At 51.5% G+C, this 25,477-nt stretch overlaps 1 protein-coding gene across 5 annotated transcripts in view; it reads right to left on the bottom strand.

Annotated features, from left to right (window-relative positions):
• Nucleotides 1-25,477, bottom strand: part of SSH2 (slingshot protein phosphatase 2) — a 130,057-nt gene continuing 104,580 nt past the window's right edge. For 4 of the 5 annotated variants that reach the window (XM_077311291.1, XM_077311293.1, XM_077311289.1 and 1 more), the window contains 11 exons: nucleotides 24,064-24,185; nucleotides 20,615-20,683; nucleotides 20,030-20,095; nucleotides 18,295-18,489; nucleotides 15,718-15,811; nucleotides 15,021-15,149; nucleotides 11,815-11,861; nucleotides 10,596-10,742; nucleotides 8,987-9,187; nucleotides 4,319-5,177; nucleotides 1-2,358 (listed from right to left, as the gene is read on the bottom strand). In XM_077311291.1, the coding sequence (XP_077167406.1) occupies nucleotides 325-2,358; nucleotides 4,319-5,177; nucleotides 8,987-9,187; nucleotides 10,596-10,742; nucleotides 11,815-11,861; nucleotides 15,021-15,149; nucleotides 15,718-15,811; nucleotides 18,295-18,489; nucleotides 20,030-20,095; nucleotides 20,615-20,683; nucleotides 24,064-24,185 (3,963 nt within the window). In that variant the 3' untranslated portion in view covers nucleotides 1-324. The remainder of the gene's footprint in view (nucleotides 2,359-4,318; nucleotides 5,178-8,986; nucleotides 9,188-10,595; nucleotides 10,743-11,814; nucleotides 11,862-15,020; nucleotides 15,150-15,717; nucleotides 15,812-18,294; nucleotides 18,490-20,029; nucleotides 20,096-20,614; nucleotides 20,684-24,063; nucleotides 24,186-25,477) is intronic. The other variant, XM_077311292.1, reaches the window with a different exon arrangement.

Raw genomic sequence — 25,477 nt, forward strand, 5'->3', positions numbered from 1 at the left:
AAAAAAAATGTTGAGGTTTATTAGTTAAAATATTTTTATATGAAAACAATTAAAAACGCAGCTTTGCAGTCACTCATACCAGGGAGAGGGTGGTGGAGGAAGGGAGGAGGGCCGAGAAATCGGCCGCCTTGAAATCTACATGCAACAGTAAAAATGACAAACGTATATAAAATTAACCAATAAAGTGCATGTTTCAATATATATTACATCTGCCCCATCTGAAGAACGCAACAAGAGGGTTGCCAAAAAAAAAAAAAAAAAAAAACATTGTCAAGGGGTTTGTTTCTTTTTTAGGGGAGGGCGTCGGGGGGGGGGGACTGAAGATCACATAGTATTATACAGGGGGTTGGTTGTACGTTTCCTGTCGTTTGCTTTTTTGAGTCTCCGCGGCAGTCGAGTTCTACCGTGTTGGTACCTGGGCACCACAGCCAGCCTCGGGGGCACAGGCGCACCACCGGGCAACCCGGCTGCCTGGGCGCTAGTCAATTTTGCTTCGGAGAGCGGCCGAGTCAGACTGAACTCTTTGGCATACTGGGCCGGGGGCCTCTCCACGGGCTTGCTGAGGGCGATGCACTCCGTCATCTTGAGCGGCTCCACGAAATGCACCGTCAGCTGGGGGGCCCGGAGGTCGGGGGGCAAAAGCGTCACGCCCGGGCCCTGCGTGCCAGGCTCCGAAGCAAGCGTGGGCCCTCTCTGGCCGCGGGCAGCAGAGTCTAGGGAGGATGGGCCGGGAGAGGGAGCGTCCCTGCAGGACAAGTCGTCCTTCAGTAGATCCAGGCAGCCCAGCTTGGCCAAGGAGGCGGATCGTTTCATGTGGGAAGGCGGGGTGAGGCCCGCTTGCCGGATCCGGGCCTCCATTTCCTTTGCGCGCTGTTTCACGGAGCCCGGGCTGCCGCTCAAGTCTTGGAGGCTGTCGCTACTGGAGCTGTGCGGGAGGCCACAGCAAAGAGAAGCAGCAGCAGCAGCCATGGCCTCTGGGGCTCCCCCAGTCTGTGGGTCTAGCTGATGGGGCACGTTTAAGTCCCCTGGGCTCCAATGCACTAGGGACCCCTCGCTCCTTCTGCGCAGGGCCCCTCCTCCCCTCTCCTCAAAGGCAAACTGTCCGTTTCCAGCGTAGCCCTGCGAAGGGGCTGGCTCAGGGTCAGAGCTTGTGCTGTCCTGCGTGACCCCCTCCAAGCAAACAAAGTGCTGGTGGGCAGGGCGATCCGAGTGCGGTGCGGGCGGGGAGTTCACCGGGTTTGCGAGATGAGGAACTTCGGTGTCCATCAACACCCCAGTTCCCTCCTCCTCTTCCTCCTCCTCCTCGGGACTCCCCAAGGAGAAGGCAGCTCTCTTGAAGTCTCTGTGCTCCAGTACTGAAGGTCTCACTAGTGGGCATGTCCGCCGCAGGTCAATGGGATCCTCAGAGCATGAAGGTGCATTGCAGTTCTCATCAACCACTGATGCTGAGGCTACCGCTGAAGCTTCTTCCAGCACCTCAGGTTCAGGACTCTGCTCCACTGCCGGGGAATTCACAACAGGGAGGCTGGGCGGCCTTGACACGTGGGTGTACTCGATAATCTCAATTCTCTTGGGGAGGAGGCAAGGCGCAGGGACCTTATCGTGGCCATCCACCGAAACCACCGTCCTGTGCTCTCTGGTCAAGCCCAGCTCCTCATTATGGGATCCCTCCAGTCGGTCATCCTGAGGGGGAGAGAGGGGCAGAACGAGGGGCTCTTCAGAACGAGGTTCCACGTTGGCGTTTCCAACTTTCCCGGCTTCTTTATCCTGGGCAATCTGGGCCGACTCGTGGGATGGTTCTTCCTCCTTGCCCTTCAGAAGGACGTCAGCTGCTGCCGATTCGATCCGGGAGTTCTTGCGGACGGGTAAGGGGGCGATGGGGGAGGCATGCTGTAGTTCCTGCTCCTGCCGGAGGCGCTCCTCAAACTCCAGGGTGGCACGCCGTACAGAGCCCGGGCACCACTTGGGCCCAGGATTCAGGCGAGCATCCGGTGGGTCTTCAGGCAAACTGTCCCTCTCTTCAGAGTCCAGCTTTGCACCCGGGGTCTGTGGGACTGACGCGCTTTCTGGATCCAGTTTCGGAAGCTCCCTGGGTGCCTCCTTCTGCAGCATGCCGGCCCCTTCCCCTTGCTCGGCTTTCCCGGACTTGTTTTCCCAAGTCCAGGCCGATTCTGCAGGCATCTCGTGGACTGTGTTCCGCTTGGAAGCCGGGGCTGGGTGGTTCAAGCCGTCCAGTTTCGCTGCTCCCTGCCCCACGCCCTGGTGGATCAATTCGATTTCCGTGACGATCTCTTTCACCGAGATGGCGTTTTCCGAGTGAGAGCGCGTCAGGCCGCTCGACCGGTCCAGTTCAGAGAGCTTGTGGAGAGAAAAGAGAAAGGGACAAGGGGAGGGCTGTTAAGAAGAGCTGGCAACCGTTTCCATGTTACCCAGGTAGAACTCGGAATGCTGAGACATTCTAATGTCTTTCTCCCCCAAAGACCGGAATAGGAGATGCCGGTGACACCCCAATGTAACCAGATGAAATGTGAAAATGGCTTGCACTCCCCCGCCCCCCTTCTTTTTTGACTGTGAGTCCATCTGATCAAGCATTTTGTTTCCAAGACTAGCCAATCAAAAGTCTCTGGAAGCAAGGGGTGTTCCCCAGGGAGGCTGTACAGACCCTGGACCAGTCTCTGAAGGCAGTTTTGAAGTGGATGCAGATGGGTAAACCAAAGCTTAATCCCAACAAGATGCTACTGGTGGATGGAAGATCTGGTCTGGGATTTAAGGGGTCATCTGTTCTGGATGGGCTTGCCCTTCCCTTGAAGGAACAGATCCGGACCCAGCCTATTTGCTGGAGAAGCAGGTGGCAGCTGAGGCCAGGTGTGCCTTTTTCTCAGCTTTGACTGGTTAGGCAGAAAATATCTCACAGCTGTGGGGCATACCCTGGTTCCATTGGGATTTGATTACTGTAATGCACTCCTTACAGGGCCGCCCTTGAAGAGTGTCCAGAAATTTCGAGTGCTACAAAATGATGTTGACTGGAGCGGGTCGTGGTGGCCACACCACTCCAGCTTTGGCCTGCTCACACTGGTTTCCAGTTCTGGGCACAATTCACAGTGCTGGTCTTGGCTTTCAAACTCTTACATGGTCTGAAACCAGCACACCTGGCATGTGGAGCTATCAAGACAGACTGCTGCAGTCAAACCTGTGTTCCCTGGATACAATGTCTAAAGAGGTGTGTGTGTATGTGTGTGTGTATGGGTATGTGAGTTTATTGCAGCAAACACACCAAGGAGTCTTGAAGCGCCTTTGATGGCTCAATCTTGCACACTTTTGACTTTGGAACTGAAATGTCCCTGCTGTACCTTATGCACTTCAAGGCCCTTTAAGCCTCAGAGGCATGTACGCATATCGGCTAAGTGAGCATTCCCCTCATGTATCAGTTAAAACCATGAAAGCTGGTGCTTCAAATAAACCTCATGATCATTCAGGTGACACAAAATGGCCTTTGCAATTTTTTAAAACTCCTTTTTCATGATCTTTTCTATCTAGCATGGTGGCTATCGTTACACATCCTTGGTAGCAAAGTTGACAGCGTGTTTGTGACTCTCTCTCCTGGGCCCATTATGCACATGTTGAATAGAAGTAAAATATCCTGTTCCACACAGGCAAATTCAGCTGCAAAAGCACACTGAGAGTGCATTATCCAACATGTGTATAATAGGCCTTGGAGAGAAAGTCACAAAAATGCTGTCAACCTTGCTTCCAAGGATGTATAACGATAGCCACCATTCTAGATAGAAAAGATCATGAAAAAGGGGTTTTATGAAAGTATCTCTACTCTCCTTGGAAAGATTACTGTGCCTTCCCACGCAACTTTCCTAGCATTCACTTTGCTCTCTTCTGTTTAGAAGAACAGAAGTTTGTTTTTATAGCCCCGTTTTCCACCACCCGGAGGAGTCTCAAAGCTACCTACAAACACCTTGCCATTCCTCTCCCCAAAACAGACACCCTGCAAGGTAGGTGACACTGGGAGAACTCTGAGAGAACTGCTCTGTGAGAACAGCTCTAAGAGAACTGGGAGTAGCCAACATCACCCAGCTGGCTGCATACTCAGGAGTTGGGAATCAAACCTTACTCTCCAGAGTACAATTCGTCACTCTTAACCAGGGGTAGTCAAACTGCGGCCCCCCAGATGTCCATGGACTACAATTCCCAGAAGCCCCTGCCAGCATTTGCTGGCAGGGGCTTCTGGGAATTGTAGTCCATGGACATCTGGAGGGCCGCAGTTTGACTACCCCTGCTCTTAACCATTCCACTATGTTATCAGTACCTTCAGGTGGTCCTCCTCTGCTGAAGACGCTTCCGACACCAGTGGGGAATTGCCTGTTGAGTTGTTTCGTGAAGCGTCTCCCGTGGCATCAGAAGGCAGCAACTCCAGGGCCGATACTTTGGGGAGACCGTTCCTCCCGCCTCCCTGGTCTTCCGTCCTCGAGTGCAAGAAGGCACGTGACCTGCCCTCCTGAGACAGTTCAACAAACTTCTCCAAGGCGCTGAAGAAGTCGATCCGGTCTGTGCTGAAATCCGTGCTCTCGGGTTGCGGGGGGAACGGTGGGCTCGGGGAGTTGCGATTGGGCGACTTGGGGAGGTCTTGCAAGCAGGACTCCAGTTCTTCCATGGGGACCAAATGGACACTCCCGTCGCCTTGCTTGAGGGCATCTTTCTCCAAATCGTCCACGGCCAAGTCTGGGAACTCAGCAGCTACCTTGAAGGCCTCTCCGTGCTGAATCATGGCCTCGGGTGCTCGGCGGTTGTCCAGAGGAAACTTCGGATCGTCTAAGCAACACCCGGAAGGACACCCGTTGATGCTGTTCAAGTTCAACTTGTCCTCCATCTGCTCCGTGCTGAAGTCTCGGGAGGTGATCTCCAGCTGGATCATCCTCTCCCGGCCGCAGAAGTCCTCCACGGCGTTGGCGCCCAGGCGGCACCGGCATTCGACGGGCGGGCTAGCAGGCGCTCCTGGGGATGCCGGCGAGTGGTGACTGTTGGGGGTCTTGGTGTCTGAGATCTGGTCTGCGGACGTGGTGATCTCCTTTTTGCTGACCTCCATCCCGGACTTGCCGATGGGCTCATGATGGTCCGAGAGGTCGCTGTCGGAGTGTGACCGCCACAGCTTGTTATGGCGCTGCTTGCTGGAGGAAGGAATGGAGAGAGAGAGACAGAGAGAGAGAGAGAGAGAGAGAGAGAGACAGAGAGGGTCAGCACTGTTTGAACCACCGCTATTCCCTTATTCTCAGTAAAGTCATCTGCAAAAACCGTTTTGCTCCCGCTGAAAGCAGACATTATCCTTAACACTATTTCACTCCCTTATATATTTGGGAAACAACCTCCTGGGAGGAGACTGTCCAGGGCCCTGTCCATCCAGGTCCACCCTGATTGGTCCTCCCCCTCCAGCTCCCACCCTCCCTCCTTGCCTGCTAGAAGCCTCCGTTGTCGTCGCCCACAAGGAGAGAGGCAGCAACAGGGCTTTGCGGCCTGCAGGTATGCTACTGCTGGGAGAGAGCTGGGCCGGAGGTGGGGGGGGGGAGTTTGCAGGTTCCCTGTGGGCCGCAAAGCCCTGTTGCTGCTGGCAGGAGGGGCTTTCCACTCCCTGTGGCCCATCCCTGTGGTCGGGGATCCTGAATCTGCTGCCTGTCAACATTGTTGGACGCTTTTTCCCCTTGTCTACACCACTGAGGTCTTGCCACTAGACGGCGCTCTGGCTCAGTTAAACGTCCACCGCAGGCAGGGGTGGCTTTACACCATCCTGCTCATTGATCTTGAACTTAAAGAGAAACTGTAGCATGTGACCATGTGTGCGTGGGCCTTGGCAAACCCTGTAACCAGAGAGCGTAGAAATGTCCGAGGAACGGGCGGTAGCTGGCTATGACACCAAAGCACCCATCCCATGAACGTGAATCAGCATTCCGCCCACCCAGAGTGGATCAACAAGAGAACCTGAAACTCAGCAGAGCTATACAAGGGGGGGTGGAGAATGCGATCCAAGACGGAGGGCATCCAAACTGCAGAAACAAAGTGGGGCCTTCAAGAAGAACCTCTGCTGACAGCCCAATGATACAGACGCGTCACGAAGCCCGGCAAAGAATGCAGGGAAGGGAAAAAGGAAAACGGACAACTTATCCCAGTGGTGGAGCAAAGACGTAGAATCATAGAATCATAGAGTTGGAAGGGACCTCATGGGTCATCTAGTCCAACCCCCTGCACTGTGCAGGACACTCCCATCCCTATCGCTCATCCAGTGTAACCTGCCACCCCCTTGAGCTTTCACAGAATCAGCCTCTCCGTCAGATGGCTACCCAGCCTCTGTTTAAAAATTTCCAAAGAGGGAGAACCCACCACCTCCCGAGGAAGCCTGTTCCATGAGAAACCGCTCTAACTGTCAGGAACTACTTCCAGATGTTTAGATGGAATTTCTTTTGAATTAATTTCATCCCATTAGCTCTGGTCTGTCCCTCTGGGGCAAGAGAGAACAATTCAGACATGGTCTGGATATGTTGGTGCCTGGGCAAGCGTGCTCCCGATGGTGGCAGCCCCACTGGTTTATAAAAACCAAACGGTTCCAATCACAGAAATGATTTTTGGATTTGGCCACAAGCTACAGAACTCGCTTACTCCGCTGGGAGAGTTTGGTGGGTAGGCCGTGGGAGGAAAAATCAAAAGGGGGGGGGAGTTGGTTGTGGTGTGTAATGGGTGAGGTGTCCTGGCTGTCTTCTCAGCTTCTGCCCTTCTCTCCAGACTGCATGAGACAGAGCCACCATTGTAGTAGTAAAGACGGGGGAGGGAACAAAAGGAGGGCAAAGGGTGCAGGGGGTGATGTCACTTCCGGGGGCGTGGCAGGGAGACGTGGCCAGATGACACCACTTCTGGGGACCCTCGAAGCCTGAAAATTTAATTCAGTGGTTTCCTCATGATCCAAAGATCTAAAGAGACCAGAAGCCTGATTCTGTACACAGGATCTTTATACCCTCTTCTCAATCATCTCCTTTGGAGGCAGGGGGTTGGGGGCCAAAAAGACATCATCCGTTTATGCCAGATGACAGTCTCAGAGGCGCTCGGCTTCTCTAGCTCTCGGGAACCTTTGACATTTAAGGGAATGTGAAGCCAAAGATCAGCCACTGTTTTTCTTGGACTGGGGCAAACAGCTATGCCAACCTGGCAGTACAGAAGTCTTCGTGTAGGGAAATAGGAATTAAACCACTCAAATGGAAAAAGGATGAGGGAAACTTTTTAAGAGAGTCCGTTCAGATAGAGCCAACGCTGTACCCTTGGGGTGGATTCCAGGAGAATTAGTTCAGTTACTTTGGAGAGGAAGACAAATCCACACACGCCCTTTCTCCTGGCCACTCACGGACTCAACCCCTCTGGGGAGACCAGCAGCCTACCTTGAAAGATCATTACTGCGCATGAAGCCCACAGTTGCTTGGATATTGGGCTTAAATTCAGTGGCTTCTGGAAGAGGAAGGGTCAGCTCAGGTCACCTCCTCTAGACCGTTCCGCGCTTCCTTTGCTGCCACTCCAAAAATGCACTTTGGACGCCCGAGATGGAGCCACTGGGGAGCCATGCGCAGCTTGACCAGGATTCTGGGCTCAGAGGTCTCTGGCAGAATACGAAGTCTCTCTTTCCTCTCCGGGAGGTTACATGGGGACATTTTCAGTGCATGCCTATGCAAAAGGGGGCTGAAGGCAGGCGGCGGGGGACAGAAACACCCAGCAAATGTTGTGACATCTTTTCCTGATCAGATGATGGGGGTCTCCCATTACAAAACAACCCCAGCGGGAGCAGGTTTGTGCAAGAAAGGAAGTGGGGGAGAGGAGAGCGGCTCTCCGGACCTGGCTCCTTGCACTGAGAAGCTGAGAAGCTTCCGGAACACAGCTGCGCAACTCAGTAAGCGTGACATGCAGGTGGCACTGCTGCATTTTGCAAAATTAAAGAGACAGCTGTGCACTCTCAGAATACCTCTCCCCGGCAGCCGCTCCATTGCCTCATACTATTTTGTAGCTGTAAGAAACATAAAATACTTTGCAGATAAAATTTGAGATTCCATTGCAGTGGTCGTATAAGAAGAGCATGATTTTTGTACCCTGCTTTTTGCAACCTGAAAGATTCTCAAAGTGGCTTACAATCACAACGGATACTCTGTGAGGTAGGCGGGGCTGAGAGAATCATCCTCTTTCAAGGTTCCCCCCACCCACCATTGCATGCAGCTCAAGAGCATGGGCATGCCATATGAATGGGAAAAGCACATTTGGTGAAGTGCCAAACTGGTGTCATGGTTGACAGCGGCAGCCTCTAATCTGGAGAGCCAGGTTTGATTCCCTGCTCCTCCACAAGCAGCCAGTTGGAGGACCTGGGCCAGTTCTCTTAGAGCTGTTCTTTCAGAACTCTCTCAGTCCCACCTACTTCCCAGGGTGTCTGTTGCAGGAAGAGTAAGGGAAGGTGATTGTAAGCTGCTTTGAGACTCCTTTGGGTAGTGAAAAGCAGGGTATAAAAACCAGCTCTTCTTCTTTGTCTTCATTTTCCTTATCATTTTCATTATCATAGTCCTTCATGGCTATCAAGGTCTCTGTTGTACCATTAGGGGACTTTCGGAGGTATCATTTTAAAAACCGGCAGCTATTTTAGTGCTATGCAATAACATTGTAATAATCTACTGCCATGATCCTTTTTTTCGTTTTTAAAAGCAAGTCTCTAGCCCTTTTCATTATGGAGATATGAGGAGAAAGGCACAGGCAGTTTTTTGCCCGAAAGGAATGAGGAGGGGAAACCACAAGACAGAAGGGCAGAAATCCACTGCTCAGCTGAAGAGTGGGGACTCTCTCCTTGTACCTCTGTATTCACAGCAGCAGTGACATCAGTGAGAAGAATTGCTGAGCTAATGGGGAACGTGTTTGTTACCTGCAGCACCTGCTGGCAAAGAACACTAGGTCAGTACAAACTCACCTGGCCAGAAGGATCCCCTGGTACTCCTCTAGCTGCCGCATGAAGCTGGGGTTGGGCTTGGTGACCGTCCGCCGCTCCTTCACGTAATCGTAGGCCCGATCCAAGTTCCAGCCGTACTCCTTCATGGCATATGCGATCACCGTGGAGGCTGAGCGGCTGACTCCCATCTTGCAGTGAACCAGGCACTTGGAGCCGTTCTTCCTAAGAAGAGGCAAAGTGGCCGTCAAAGAACGGGACACCCCAAGTTGCCCCTTGCAGTGTGAGGAAGGTAGGATTTGAACCCACAGCCCCAAGAGCTCCTCCTGAAACGACCGCCTCTAACCTTACTGCACGAAGGATGGCTGCAAGATGGATCTGAACCCACAGTCCTGGGTACAGCAGCAGAAGGTCGTTACCAGAACTGCATCCCAGGAGCGGGTTCGTGGTGGGGTGTGTTTGTAACGGGTGATGGATGGCAGGATTGGAACTCCAGTGACCCATTCTGAGTCACCTCGTTTTCCAAGCTTATTAACATGTGGCATGTGTGTCATGTAGCCGAGAGATCTGAACATTGTCTGGCACTCCGGGCAAGAGACTTTCAGAGCTGGCTTTGCTGTTCTCTGCCGCCGTGTTAGGACCCTGGTATCCCTTGGAGGTCTCCTTCCCAAGTGCTAGCTAGGATCCGACTTCGCTGCTAAGATCCAACGGGATCAGGCTGGCCTGGGCTACCCAGGTCAGGACTCCTGGAGTGGCAGTTTTCTGATCTTTAAGGCCATCCCCGGTTTGGGCACAAGGTATCTGAGCTACTGCCTGTTGCCCTATGCCCCCCGCAGGGCCTTACATTCTGCAGGTACGGATCTATTGGTCATTCCCAGCCCCAGGGAAGCACACCTGGCCACGACCAGGGCCAGGGCCTTTTCGATCCTCGTCCTGACCTGGTAGAATGAGCTCCTGGAGGAGCTGCGGGCTCTGCGGGAACGTTCAACGTTCTACAGGGCCTGCAAAACCGAACTCTTCCACCAGGTCTTTGGTTGAGGACGGGCGGCAAGGAAGATCAAGGCAGTAGCGAATTTCAACAGCACTCTATAAGAGTGGCAGTAGCGAATTTCAACAGCGCCCTCTTTCACCCTTCCCACTAGAATTGTTTTTGGGGGTTGATTATTAGTACGGGATATATTTTATCGCCACATCTTACCCCAAATTGGGCTTTGGATTGTGTTTGTAGTTTTATGTATGTTTTTAGGGGGCTTATTGGGATTTTATTCTATGTTGTAACTCGCCTCAAGCCTTCGGGAGGAGGCGAGTAATAAATTTAAACAATAGAATAAAATAAATAGAATAAACTGCTGCTTCGGGGAAAAACTCCAGTCTCCAGCACAATCCCTTGCTCAAGAAGTAATAGAAACCCCATTTAAACGCAAAGAAGACATCAGGAGAGGACCAGGTAACCCCGTCCACTCAACGCCTTGCCTCCAGCCTCGGCTACATCTACACCATGGCCGCGGCTAATTCGCTTCCCTGCTTGACCGGGATTCTTTTTTTAAAAAAAGAAGACAAGTCAAGCCTGATCTGCAAGAAAAACAAGGGGGCTGCGTGTGTTTGTGCGTGTTTCCCTTCTGAGAAGACGTACTTGGCTTTGGAGATGAATTTGTATGTGTCGTTCCAGTAAGCTAACAGGTCCGTCGCCTCTTCGTCGTAAACGCGGATGTTGTGGTATTCGAAAATCCCTGGGAAGAAATTATCGATCTCTCGAGTGACGTTCAAAATGTACCGCACCCTGTGTGGAAAGAGAGGAAAAGGTAACACCGGGAAGGAGAAAAGCAGACAAATAGTAATGCTGGGAAGGGGTTGCCTGTGTGGGGAAAGAAGGGCCCTGGTGGCCTTGATTTGGGGGTAAGGACTGTGTGTTAATCCCCAATGTGACCGCCAAAGAGTGGGGAAAGCAACAGTACCCTGTGCATGCTTTAGAACAGGAGTGGCCACATTTTGGCTCTCCAGATGTCCATGGACTACAATTCCCATGAGACCCTGCCAGCATGCTGGCAGGGGCTCATGGGAATTGCAGTCCATGGACATCTCCAGGGCTACAGTATGGCCACCCCTGCTTTAGAGCCTAAGCTATCCACAGTTATGAGACCCACCCACCCCTTTTGTGGCGTACAATCAAGGCAGTACAAAGAGAGATTCTCTCCCTGGGGACCATCTGGGCCCAAGTAGGGATCCTACAGCTGTGCTGGGGTAATTCTCAAAACAGCACAAACGATCATCAGCCACCTAAGTGGAACTTGCATGTGCAGAGGCAGTGTACCTTTGAATATGAGGTGCTGGTGAAAGGCAGGGATGAGGTGGGGAGGAGGCAGGGACACCACTGCCTTTCGTGTCTTCCCAGAGAGCATCTGGGACATCTTTGTAATAAAGAAAGAAGGTATGGCTGGTTGCTGTCAGGAACAGAACGTGGGAACAGACAGACTTTGCTCTGATCCGGTTATACAGTGAATGCATCTAGGAGCTATCTGCTTGCTGATGTCTGGTTTCAGGGGTGTGTTGGCGGGTTCAAGGTTGGCCTTGTTCACTCTAAGGCCCATCAGTCCCCTCAAAGGCCCTGAATGTTCCCGTCTGCCCGGTAACTCCCACTCTGCACTACCATGATTCGGCCGATGGTGATGGTGGTGGGGAACACACACTTTTCCTGAGTGAGTTTAAGAAGTGGCTCTGGCAGAACTGGCCATCGCCAGCTGCCCTCCAGGTGCACTCCGAACGGGCAGCTTCTACCTATTGGGGGTACTGTTCCCACGTTGGACATGGAGAGGATGGCAAATGGACAGCCAAATTCTCCCATCTGGGCTTACCCTCGGTTCTGCAGGTCTTCCAGATTGGAGGCGTTCCACTCTGACCCCTGAGGGGAAGAAAGGTGGGAGAGAGAAGGAAAGGCGTCAACCGGGAGAAGGGCTGCGTGTTCGAGTTTGACATCTCCCTCTCCCCATACTAAATGCAGAATTCCAGGTAGGAAGCAGGGGGTGTGTCTGTCCGGAGATAAATATGACATTCTGTGGCTGTAGGGAAATTATGCTGTGAGGACAGGACAACTTATTGGCAAACGGTTCGGAAGGAGAGGGAGACCCAAGCAGGCCCAATAAGAAGAGCCGGGTTTAACTACTTGAAGGAGTCTCAAAGCAGCTAGGAGTGCGGGCTTCTAATCTGGTGAGCCGGGTTCAATTCTGCATTCCCCCACATGCAGCCAGCTGGGTGACCTTGGGCTCGCCACAGCACTGATAAAGCTGTTCTGACCGAGCAGAAATATAAGGGCTTTCTCAGCCTCACCCACCTCACAGGGGAGAGGAAAGGGGAGGCAACTGTAAGCTGCTTTGAGACTCGTTCAGCTAGAGAAAAGCGGCATATAAGAACCAACTCTTCTTCTTCTTCTTAAACACCTTTTCCTTATTCTCCATGCAACACCCTGTCAGGGGGATGGGGCTGAGAGAAGTCTAAGAGAACTGATCTGCGAGAACAGCTCTAAGAAAACTGTCACTGGTCCAAGGTCACATGGGAAGTGGAGGATGAAACCTGGTTCTCTTAACCATGACATTATGGTGGAGGAGGTGGTGGCCTGTTCTGGCACCTACAGGTTTACAGTTCTCCCCCAGCCTTTCTTTCTAGGCAGTGCTTCAAGGAAAGGTGACAGGTCTCCTGGCCTCTGGATGTGACTAGGAACAAAGGATGCAAGAGGGAGGGGACGGGACAGGAAATGCCAAGCAGCTCACACAGGGAGGGGAACGCAACCCTATGCTGGCTCTCATCAGCAATCCCTGAACGCAAATCAAAACTATTCCGGTGCCAGCAGCACCTGGGGCCCAGGTACTGTTGCGTGCATTTTCGGTGGCCATAAGCAGAAAACCGATCCAGAAACGAAAGACGTGCATAAATAAACTCTGGGTACGAAGAAGGGAGGGAGGGAGGGGAGAGGGGCATGCGTAAGAGCACTAGCCGGCATTCTTTCACAATGCCAAGAGGCAGGGTTTTCAGGTAAGCCGACTTCCCGCACGCAACCTCAAACAATGACAGGGCGTGCCTCCGGGGCTGGGAAAAACCCAGAAGAGATGCTGAGTCACCAGTGAGACGTGCCCTGGCACCAGGTGAGGCAAACATGGCAGGAGCTTGAGGTTTACGCTGCCGGTGAGGAAGAGGAAGGCCTGCCGGGCTCTTTGATCGGCGCTGCTCACGGATCCTGTGCAGGCTTTGCGAGTCTGTGCTGCGGACAGCAACATTCCACCCGCCCAGCTTGGATGAGCCCCTTTGCCTGGGTTTGTTCCAGGGTTCCCTGGTCTTTTGTTCCCGTCGCCTGCTCTCCGCAGAGACAGAATGCTCTGGTGGTCCCAGCAGAGCCCAAACCCAACACCGGTCAGGAGCTGTGTGAAAAGATGCCTTTCAGAGGTTTGACTAGAAGGAGACAGGAAGGGATGCAACGACGGCCCTTGGATGCTTCCAGCTCCGGAGTCCCTTTGCCAACACTTAGAGCAGCCTTTCTCAACTTGAGAAACCCCTGAGACATTCTTCAAGCTTTGAGAAACCCCAGAAGTGGTGCGATTGGGCAGAATATGGTGGACACGCCCACCTGGGGCCCCTCCTCTTCCTACCCTCTCCAGGCCCATCACTGGCCATTTTGGGAGGGATGGGTGGGTTGATGTGGCGATATATGGTCATATCAGCCAATAAATGGTTAACAAATTTTAAGAAAACATATTAATAATGAACTCCCACTCATTCAGGAAACCCTTCCAGGGTTGTCAACCCCCCCCCCCCTGGGTTTCATGAAACCTTGTCTGAGAAAGCATGCTTCAGATGGTCACCTCTGTAGGGCAGAGACTAGTCCTCATAGCTCAGGTGAGCCCTAAGGCACTAACGGCTCCCTATGTATACTGTCATCCTCTAGAAACTGGCCTGCCATGCCCCATAGATGAGGGCGGGCTTCCTTCTCAGCAAAGCTCAGTTCCGTCCCCTTTAGCTTCTGCCTGTGAATGAACAACTGCCTCGCAAAGGAAAACACGCCGCAGGGTGACCTTGTTGTGGGAAGGTGGAAAATGTACCTGTCAAACTAGTCACTGGTCAGCCTGGCTACTAGGAAGGTGATGCTGGGGACGGCAAGGTGTGAGCAGGACACCTTTTTGGGCACGGTGCAAATTACACATTACTTCCCTAGAGCAGGGGTAGTCACAACCTGTGGTCCTCCAGATGTTCATGGACTACAATTCCCATGAGCCCCTGCCAGCAAATGCTGGCAGGGGCTCATGGGAATTGTAGTCCATGAACATCTGGAGGACCACAGGTTGACTACCCCTGCCCTAGAGGCTCTTACAATACACAAGCCAGCCCTCCCTTCCTCTCAATGATGAGCATTCAGCTAACGACGTCAGAACTTGCCCCAAAACATTTGCCAATGGCCTCCTTGTGAAGCTTATATTATTCCCACCAGGGGAGCTCAGGTACTTACAGAGACAAGAATAATGGGGGCTTGTTAACACAAGAAGCCATTTATTCTGTAATCTCTGCTGCCAATTAAAAAAAAAATTAAGTGTGCACACAAAGAGGCAGGGTGGGCTAAAAATTTATTTGCCACCACGGGATGTTACGGAGTGCTCACGAATACCCCAGCTGCTCAGGAGGGAGAGGTCAGCAATGAAATGTTATTAAAAAGCACAGTTTTTGTGCGGGATGAGAAAGGACAGCTTGAATGGAAGACAAATCCTCCACCCAGGGGCTAGGATCAGAATGAGCTAGGCATGGTTGTTGGGAGTGAAGGAAGCAAGCCCAGGTGCAAGGTGAAGCAAGGAATTCTGAACTGCCTGGCTGAAGGAGGCAGCAAGCAGTCAGTGGAGATGAACAGAAGTATCCAATTAGGTAAAGTTGCGTTCCTGAGGACCAACCAGGGACAGCATGGAAGCACAAAAGCTTCTGAGAGTTTTGCTGCACTCTTTGGGGAAGAGCACTCAGCAAAACGAAGCAGCAGAGGACACCACAAGAGGCATCTTCTTCATGGCGTGTAAGCTGAGACACTCACCAGGAAAACGTGGTCAAAGATCTGCGTGGGACTGTCCATTTGGCCGAGGATGACGATCATCTCGTTATCGATGAATTCCTTGAACTCCCGGAGGTTGCACGCCATCTGCATCTCCAGTTCGGTTCGGATCTGCGGAGGGAAGGCAGAGGCACCTTTGAGGCTGCTGACTGTGCTGCCCTAATACACTCCTCCTTCCCTGGGTCCCTCCATCTGCTGCCTCCCAAACCCCCTCCTTTAGTTAGTCTTTGACTTAGTTAGTCTTTGACTAACATTCCCCGGTACCTTTGAGCCAATGGCCTATTGATATTAAAACACTAATATAAGGAAATGCTGTAGGATTTTTCCACTATTGTTACAACCATCTTATATTGGAGGACTCAACCACTGAAGAAGTTATCGAAAACAGAAATTATCAAGAAACCGTTATGGTTGATTTTTCATGTATATAAAAAAATTGGCATTGAACATATATATTATTACAGGAATATTGCCTTAGAAAGGTTCCTTGTTTTTCTGTTGATATTCTGTTGTGAACCTTCCTTTTTTCGTGTTGCAATCTTATTGGAGCCAGGAAGAAGCAGCACAGCTAACTGTTTAGGCATCAGTGCCAAAAACCCACCTGGGGTGTTGCACCCCTGACTGCCCCCAACAAGCCCAACAGGGCTGAACGACAGCCCAGCGGCCAGCCTGGACACACCTCCTTGGATGTGATGTTTTCCAAGTCCTTCTGCATCATGATCTCCCTCAGCTTGGTCTTGATTAAACGTTCCGTGCGTTCTCGCTCTGTCGGGCTGGGAAAAGAAAAGGAGAACCGTTTTTCAAGTTGGCCGGGCCATTTCTTCTTTGTGCAGACAAACCTTTTGGCTCTAAGGATCCTCTGTCCCCAGACCATTCCACATTGGGCAACTGCTTCTCCCCCCTAGCCTACAATTATGACGGGGGGGGGGTTCTTTAGGGAAGCTAGCACTTTGGATGTACAAGAGCCCCGCACAGACCAACAGGAGATTAGAGTCACACGTGAGTTAAGTTTAGAAATTCAGTGTAGATGGCAGCTCTTTACCGGGTCGGTACTCATTTCAGAATCTACGTAAGGGGTGGGGAAGCGCATGTGCAAATATTACCCCGAAGCGGAAGAACAACACCCCAGTTCAAAGAAAAACATCTCATCTTCTGCCACATGCTAAGTTTACTGAGTGAAGGGAGGCTCTCTTTTGTACTGGAGGATTCAAGCATGAAACGCCACTTCCTGCCAGCCTGACGTGGTACAGTCCAGAAAAAATATAATTTCTATCACTTGGTTCTGCTGGATGTTTGAGAGGCCTGACCGTTTCAACTCTGCGCGGACACAACAGGGGGAGGGGAGAGGCAAGGGCACCCAGGGGACAAATGCAAGGGATTCCACAGGCCCTGCTAGTTCGGAGAGCGCGGGTTATGTTTTTCAACTCTGTCCAGCTACCCAAGGAGAGAGGACAGTTTTGTCCTTCCTAGGCAGAGACCCAAAGGGGAAACACCCATGGCCTCCAGACTATTTCTGCACTTCTAACCTGCCATTTATGGGATCGGATCGGCAAGGAATCCCAAAGACTGCAGCATGCCCAGAATCCACAGGCAGAGAACGGACTCCCGTGCTTGCTTGTCCCTACCCAGGTTTGGCCAGAGGGCAGGACAGTGCATGCCTCCCAAATCTTCTGCCCTGCCTCCTGTTACCTTTCTTGGAAAGGTAACTGACTCTGCGCCTCCTTATAGGGAAAGCTGAACACGGCAAAAAAAGCTGTGGGTGTGACTCAGAAGCCTCTGGCCTTATCACAGCCGGTAGAAAATAGCTAAGCCTAATCAGCAACGACGGGCATGCTGAGTGGCTGCTGCTCCAGGCTGGAAAGCCAGGGCCACCTTCTCACGGCAGCTGAGAGCTCATGTCTCGCATGCTCTTGTAAAAACGGACAGGGCAGGATCAGAGCCGGGGTACAGCAGCCGGCCAGAAGGGAAACAGACAAGCAGACCATGAAAGCAATGCAACAGTGCCTGGTGCCCAGCGGTGCTCTGCCTCTGTCCAGGGAGGTTCTATATCGCTGTCGCAAGGCTTCTAGTCCACACTGCCTGACTGGATCTGACCGCATGAGTCTAGCATCCTGAGTTTCACTCTGACCCCCCTGGAAGTACGCATGAGGGATGCGGAGAGGAAGCTGCTCCCCACTAGTGACTCGCTGCCCCACTTGGAATTTGCTGAGCCCTTTCACAAAAAACCACCTGAACATGGTCAGGACCAACAGCAGACTCGTTTGGAAGCTACCAGACATGGTAATAATTAAAGAAGAAGAAGAAGAGTTGGTTCTTATATGCCGCTTTTCTCTACCCAAAGGAGTCTCAAAGCGGCTTACATTCGCCTTCCCTTTCCTCTCCCGACAACAGACACCCTGTGAGGGAGGTGAGGCTGAGAGAGCCCTGATATTCCTGCTCGGTCAGAACAGCCTTATCAGTGCTGTGGGGAGCCCAAGGTCACCCAGCTGGCTGCATGTGGGGGAGCGTGGAATTGAACCTGGCTCGCCAGATTAGAAGTCTGCACTCCTAACCACTACACCAAGCTGCCTTAAGCCAAAAGGAAGGAGTAAGCAACAAACAGATCATAGAATTTACCATGAAATGAGATGCGCAGGCTCACAGTGGCCAGACAAGAGATGAGAGAGTTGCAAACACAAAATCCCCACCAAAGAAACAAGGGTATGAAGACCAGCCAGAACAAAAGCCATTCAGGTGTGTACTGTCTGGCTCCAAAGGAATAAAAGTAGCAGGGGAGGGGCCGTGGCTTGCGAGCAAAGCCTCAAGCTTCTGCCTTCAGAGGACGGTGCCTCCAGTCAAGGCATCTCAGAAGGCAGCTGTTGCATGGAGGAAGCCGTACTTCTGGCTGGGAGAGCCACAGCCAAAGGATTCTGGGTTCGACTGGAAGACTGAAGATGTGTCTATTCACAGAAAAGCTTATCCCCAGGATTAAACTTGGCTGGTCTTAAAGGTGCCCCTGGACTCAAGTATGGTTTGGCTGCTTTAGACCAACCCCCTAGAATGTATCTTAGCTACTTCTGGAGACCAGACAGTAGATGTTCTGCCCCCACTTCAAATTAATACAGTTTAAGGAAGGAACATCCAACCATCACAGCTCAAGAGCCAGTGAACCAACGCCATGCTAACCAGAGATGGACTCCGCTGGGTGAGGCCAGAACTTAAAGGGACCAAAGGGCCAATGTGGCAGAGAAACTGACCCAATCCTGGATCTACTTACACATCCGTGAAGAGGGCGGGGGAGTCCGGCCGGTGGGACTGGACATCTTGCATGGCATTCCACTCGTTGACCGAGGACTGGTCTGAGTTGATGTGGCTCTCATAGTAACTGACCCAGGTGAGGAAAAGGCTCCCGGGGTAGTAGTTATGGATCCGGGCCACTTCGCACGCTTTGTGAAGGCTTTGGAGGGCAGACCTGAGGGAGGAGGGAGAGACACTGTCAGTTGCTGCTTGGTCCCTGATGTGCAGCCCAAGGACATGGAGGACTGTGGCACAAGGGGGCTCGTCTTGAAGTGGAACGCGGATATAAAATTAACTCTTAGGTATTTTGTCTGTCTGATAAAGCAAACTTCATTACTTTTATGTGTTTGTGTTCGGTATTTTATTGCAGTTCAAAGCTGTAAAGCAGCTAGATTCAGAGACCAACAAGATTATCAGGGCATGAAGTTTTAAGAGCGGAAGCTCCCTTTGTATGAAGAGCTGGTTTTTAAACCCTGCTTTTGCTACCTGAAGGAGTCTCAAAGCAGACAATCGCCTTCCCTCCCTCTCCCCATAACAGACACTCTGTGATGTAGGTGGGGCTGAGAGAGCCTTGACAGAACTGCTGTGAGTACAGCTCTAACAGGACTGTGATTAGCCCAAGGTCACCCAGTTGGCTGCATGTGGTGGAGCAGGGAATCAAACCCAGCATGCCAGATTACAAGTCGCTGCTCTTAACCATGAAATCACGCTGGCCCTCTGATGAAAGGAGCTTTGCCCCTTGAAAGCTGATACCCCAAAAGTCTTGCTGGGCTCTGAGGTGCTACTGAATCTGTTGTGAAGGAACTTATAAATCTCGCTGTTCTACTGCAGACTGATATAGCTCCTGTAAAGGGTTCATTTCGACCCACTGCACTTCCTTATGCCCAATGTTCCTGCCAACCAATCAACTCCACTGGGTGTGTGCCACCCGAACATACACGCCATATAACACACCTTTCTGGAACTCTGGTCACCGTTACAGACTTTTTTTCTCAATGGAAACCCCCTGGTAAGCTGCTGACAAATGCTAGTAGTTCTTTGGGTACAGTTTGGAAGCCAATGGCCTAATGTCACAACTTAAAATAGGGCTCTCGAGATGCAGCCGCCTCCTAAACCATTCCTGGGACGCAACAACCTCAGAAGCCATCAAGCCCAAACTCACCACCTAGTGGGTTCAAATGTGTCCAAGCAGCAAAATGCTTTCTAATAAGAGGAGGTAATGAAGCCGCTCCTATTCCGAGACTTTAACTTGCACCGTGACCTAAGGAGGCCAGGCTAAAATAACCCCCTCAGCCACACACTTCCAATCTAGTGGTAACGCAATTCCGCAGTGCAAAGGAATTGCACTGCAGTCACCAAACGCACTAACAAAAAACCCTAGAAAAGAAGACTGCCCTACAAGGGAGGGAAATCTACCCGGTCAGCCAAGAATATGAAATTCAAGGAGCTAGTTCTTCACAGGACCTGAGACACAGAAAGAAAGAAAGAAAGAAAGAAAGAAAGAAAGAAAGAAAGAAAGAAAGAAAGAAAGAAAGAAAGAAAGAAAGAAAGAAAGAAAGAAAGAAAGAAAGAAAGAAAGAAAGAAAGAGAGACACAGAGACACAGAGACACAGAGAGAGACACAGAGAGAGACAGACAGAGACAGACAGAGAGTGAGAGACAGAGAGAGAGAGAGACTGGGATTCTTGGCAACAGCCTGCCAAAGGCCTTCTTACCACATGGCTTGCACCGACACCGGCTTGAAGATGTGCACCCGGTTGTCCGTCGAGACGCTGAAGCCCCTTAAAAGAAGAGAACAGAGAACTATGCTTAGTAAAGATGAGGCTGAGGGGCTATGGCTCAATGGTGGAGCACCTGCTTGGCGTGCAGGAGGTCCCAGGTTCAATCCCTGGCATCCCCAGTTAAAGGGCCAGGCAATAGTGAGATGGGAAAGACCTCAGCCTGAGACCTTGGAGATCCATTGCTGGCCTGAGTAGACCAGTGGTGGCCAAACTGTGGCTCTCCAGATATCGGTGGACTACAATTTGGCCACCCTTGGAGTAGACGATACTGTGACAGATTGATGGTCCGTTTCAGTATAATAAAGCCAAGAAATAGGGATGGAGAGAAGAGACAGAAGTATATTGAATTCATTTACAGTAGGAAGAAGAAGTCGAGGCCATCTTCACCCCGGGGCTCAAGTCTCCAGGCCATTTAATCAGCATGGTTTCCAGCAGCAACTAGTGTCAGGCTGGGTGGTGGTGGTGGTTTGCCAAGGGGGGGGGGGGGAGAGACATTAGTGATCGCCAAGCAGCTCTTACCCGTCTCCATCCAGATGAATGAGAGCGTCGCTCCAGAGCGGCAGGACCAGCCCCATGGTACACACGCTGCTGCGAAGAGGGGAAAGCAAAATGGGGAGAGAAACGATGAAGAGGAGGGCCTTGTCACCTGCCGTAAAGAGTGGGCTTCCCTTCTGTGCCCCCCTCCCCACGCTCCTTCGCCTAGTCGACATCATAAATGGGTATCATCATCACCAATGTCAGTAACAATTGCTGGGTCTGATAACAGGCATTATCTGATTTTAATGTCCACTAATCTTATTGTTAGAGCCTCTTGTGGCGCAGAGTGGTAAGGCAGCCGTCTAAAAGCTTTGCCCATGAGGCTGGGAGTTCAATCCCAGCAGCCGGCTCAAGGTTGACTCAGCCTCCCATCCTTCCGAGGTCGGTAAAATGAGTACCCAGCTTGCTTGCTGGGGGGTAAACGGTAATGACTGGGGAAGGCACTGGCAAACCACCCGGTATTGAGTCTGCCATGAAAACGCTAGAGGGCGTCACCCCAAGGGTCAGACATGACTCGGTGCTTGCACAGAGGATACCTTTACCTTTACCTAATCTTATTGTTTCATTATGTTATAATTTAATTGTTGTTCGCAAGCCCGAAACGGCAAGCCCGAGAGGGGCGGTATATCAATCAACAAAGAAACAAGCAAATGGGCTTTCACAATCAGTCATGACTCCCCAAAGGTGCAAACTGAGAGAGTTCTGATTGCCCGCTCATCCTCCAGAGAGGAGCAAGAAGTTGGAGGCAGGCTGGGTACCATCCTTGGACCGCCAGCACACGCAATGGCCACGTCTGCTTCTGCCCTTGCCTCTGGGAAACCCAATAGCCCTCTGGCTAAAGCCCCTCATTTTGCAAGGGGAGCTCTCCTCAGGGCGCCATGTATTTTGCGACCTCGCCCCCAATCCCGAAGCACAGAAAGGGGGTGCTGAATTTTACGACAGCTGCCTTCCCTGCAGCAGGCCATGATGATATGGGGCAGTCTCCCCTGGGAAGCCTGCATACTGCATATCTTAAGCACTTTACAGAAGTCTTCATTCATAAAGTTTGGCTAATTCAGTGAAGAAGTCTCAAAGCGGCTTGTGACAGCCTACCCTTCCTCTCCCTACAATAGATACTCGGTGAGGTAAGGGAGGCTGAGCTCAGAGAGAACTGGGACTGATTCACAGTCACCCAGCTGGCTGCATGTCGAGGAGGAGTGGGGAATCAAACCTGGTGCTCCAGATTAGAGGCCACTGCTCTTAACCACTACACCAAGTGGAGCAGAAGAGAAGCTTCAGGGTGACCAAATGCTTACCTGCACCTAGAAAATTGGCATAGCAGGGAGAACTGTTCCTTTCCCTCAGTGCTAGCTTTCTAGGAGCAAGAAGCTTTCTCTACACAGAAACATGATCTCCGTGTGCAATCTGGTCATACAGCCATAATTCAGAGGCTTGGTGTGGCCCAAGTTCTCCCAACATCTCTTCTGGGTTACTGGCCCTTTAGGCGCATGGATAAAACTGAGGTCCCTTTCTTCCCCTCCAGTAAATCTAGCTTTTCCCGAGAATGGCAGCCAGGTGATTACTAGAGGCATGTGCATATCCAATCACTGTGCTGCTGCACATTTGTGCACCTCTGCAAAAGCCTGCGATACCTCTTTGACTAGGGGCAGCGGCATGGTCAAGCCCCAGTCCTCTGAAACCACTTTCAGCTCTCCTGATCACCTGCTTCCAGATTTCCAGGGCCTGATCCAATTAACTTCATTATGGGCCTTCTGGTTCTTCTCTGGACATGCAGGGGTTACTTATTCATCTCCCCCCCAAAATAAAATTCTCATTGACATTGTTTCAGCTGTGCATTTTGATAGCTTAGGTCTGTTGGGGACACCGCTGGAGGGTTAAAACACAAAGGAAGCAAGGTGGATGAGGCCATTTGCTTAGCAGACAGTTCCCCCCACCCCTCTACCAACAAGGAGTGAGAGCTGCTCAAAGCTATTTCTGCGGAGCAAATGAGATGAGCTCATGGAAAAAAAGGCACCTCTCTGAAAAGCCTCTCCAGGGGCCGGGGATATTTTTAGGGACGCCCTCTGCCCGGCGCTACCATCAAAGCCCCCCACGGCAACAAAGCTAAGCGGAGTGCCTAAGTGCCGAGCTGGTCGCGGGGCGGACAGGGAGGTTCAGCACACAAGCAAGGGGCAACACGAGCAGCTCCACCAGAGCAGTGGCCTAGCTAGAGAACCAGATCAAAACAGCCCCTGGTTCCCCCCACCCCCTGCAAGGTACTCCATGAACCGAAGAGGTGAAGCCATTTACCCTTTGCCCTGGCAGGCTTGCAGCCAGGAGCATGAGAGCTCTTTCCAGCCCCTGCCAGTCCTCCTTGCTGACTCCCAAACTTCCCAAGCCCCAGGAAGTCCTCGGGAGCCTGGGCCACAGCTGTCTGTAGCCACAGGCCAAAACAACTCTGACCACTTTCTGCTGCCGCCTCTTGCCAGGGTAAGTTTGGGAAACAGGCTGGCCCCGCACAGCAAGTGGACCTATTTCAAAATGGATCCAGTTTCAGGGAGGCAGAACCGCTGCCTGTCCATGCCATCCCCCCGTTTCCTGACTTGAGGCCTCTGTTCCAACAGCTCACTACATCTTCAACCCAGGCTGCTGCAATGCAAATCACAGCAACCGTCGTGGCAGTGAATCCCACAAGTTAATTGTGCATTACATTAAAAAAAAAATCCATTTGGCCAACCAGAATCTGCTTCCAGTTATACGTACTAAACGAACCTATGTTTTAGAGTTATAGGAGAGGAAGAAGAATTTCTCTACACATCCTCCATGAAGGTAGCCTTGTTGGTCTGGAGCAGCAGAGCAAAGTCTTAGTCCAGGGGCAGCTTTGAGACCAACAACTTTTCACTCTGGGTGGAAGCTTTTGTGTGCACGCACACTTCTTCCGATACATCTGAAGAACTCTGCATGCACTCAAAAGCTTATATCCAGAATTTATTTCATTTATTTTACCGCCACTCTCAATTTGTTTCACAGCAGTTTACAATAAAACAATAAAATACAATACAACCCCTAAAAATCCCCTTAAGACATTAAAAGATGGTGATACAATAGTTCTAAACTCCCACCACCAGTCCTACTTGTGGTCATTAGGAGCGAGGGTCCTGGTCTAATCAACACAATTAAACTGTGTTGGTCTTAAAGGTGCCCCAGGACTCAAAACTTTGTTCTATATGCCCTTGCCACATTGCCCCCCCCCCCCCTTATCTTTGGCCCATCTTTCTTATACTAAGAAGCCCAAACTGCTACTGTCTTTCGTCACAGGTTAAATCTGCTCTAGCCCTTTGGCCATTTTAACGGCCCCTTTCCAGCTGGTCCATATCCTCTTGGAAATGGGCCCAACCCCACACTTTGCCCGACATGCATTCCAACCAACCGCCAACAATCATCCAGAGTACCTGTCATTGGATGAGAAATCCATTCCGAGGACGATGCTCTCCTCCGTGTCTTGCCGACCATTGGTCGAGACCACCACCATATATCGTGTGCGGTTCTGATACGTGCTTTCCAGTCTTACAGCCTGGGGGGTGGGGGGGGGGGGAGAGAAATTCATTAGCAATCACATGCTCCGAATGCCACACACCACAAGCTGATGGAGGCACCATGCTTTGATGGCAACTGGACACAGACAGAAGTCAAGAGGAAGGAAGCTGCCCTCCTCCAATCCTTGCACCTTCACCCTGGGAAAATGCAGGGCAACCAGCTAAGTCTCCTATCCAAAAGCAGAAGTGATCCAACACCTAGGGAAGTTTTGCACATCAGGCCTGAGCTACAAGCACTGACGCCCCCCCCCCCCCCCACTGCTGCTTCTCTTGGCCAGAGTCTTCTCCATCTTGCTTCTATCTTTTCAGGCACTGGATCGAACCCTACAGAGGAACCAGCTGCACATATACGCCGGCCGGGGAAGTCCTGAAAAACCTACAGAGAGGAAGGCCTATGAGCGTGATCTACTCCCTGACTGCTGGCCTGCCTAGTTCACTCTTGCCTCCTCTGACGGAGAGCACCTCACCGAGATCTCAGGCAGAGAAGGGTCTATGCCCAGGATCTGCTGTGTGAGATCTTTTTCTCTGACAGTAGAATTGAACCAGGTCTTCTACTCTTAAGCCAAAGCATATACACGTCACCCTCGCTCAGATGCCCAGCACGAATCAGAAGCCCTGCTTCCAGCTTTAGCCAGAGTTTGTGCCACAGGAAGCAGAATTTTGAAACGGGTGTCAATTATACGTTTTAATAAGAATAAAACAAATCAGAGAAAATATCTGCAGAATTTCTGCTTCTCAAAGAGGAGAAGCCGGGGGATGTTCTGGCCATGAAGCCACAGAAATCCCTCTTCAGCCTTGCTGCTACGGTTTCACCGTGGACTGTCTTGTGCTCTTTCAAATGGTTCTCTGACACTGCAAGGAACTTGCTTCTTCAACTTAAGTGAGAGCTGTGCTTCTCAGGATGCTCAAAAGTGACAGCCCCGACTCCCTTGTGGCACAGGTAAGATGCACGGCTGTGATACTTGAAGGCCCGTACCCACTTGCAAGAGATGGAGGTGACTGAATGGACCACGTCTCTTTGAATGGCAGGTGGAAGATCACCTCTGTCAAAAGCAGCAGCACAGGAGGCATCATAGGGCCATGTGGGTGGTCACAGACCTCTCTCTCTCTCTGCTGAGCTAGTTTTCTATCTGAATGAAGCCCTTTGTGGTGAAGAAGCATGTAAAGTTGGCGTTCACCACCTGCAGTCTCTGCTGGCCCCGTCCACTCTCGCCTCTTTGACCACAATGACTTTCAGAATCAAGGTATGCAAAGCCTTTCCGATTTCCTC

This window comes from Paroedura picta, chromosome 15, assembly GCF_049243985.1.
Source record: "Paroedura picta isolate Pp20150507F chromosome 15, Ppicta_v3.0, whole genome shotgun sequence".
In the NCBI taxonomy this organism is placed as follows: domain Eukaryota; kingdom Metazoa; phylum Chordata; class Lepidosauria; order Squamata; family Gekkonidae; genus Paroedura; species Paroedura picta.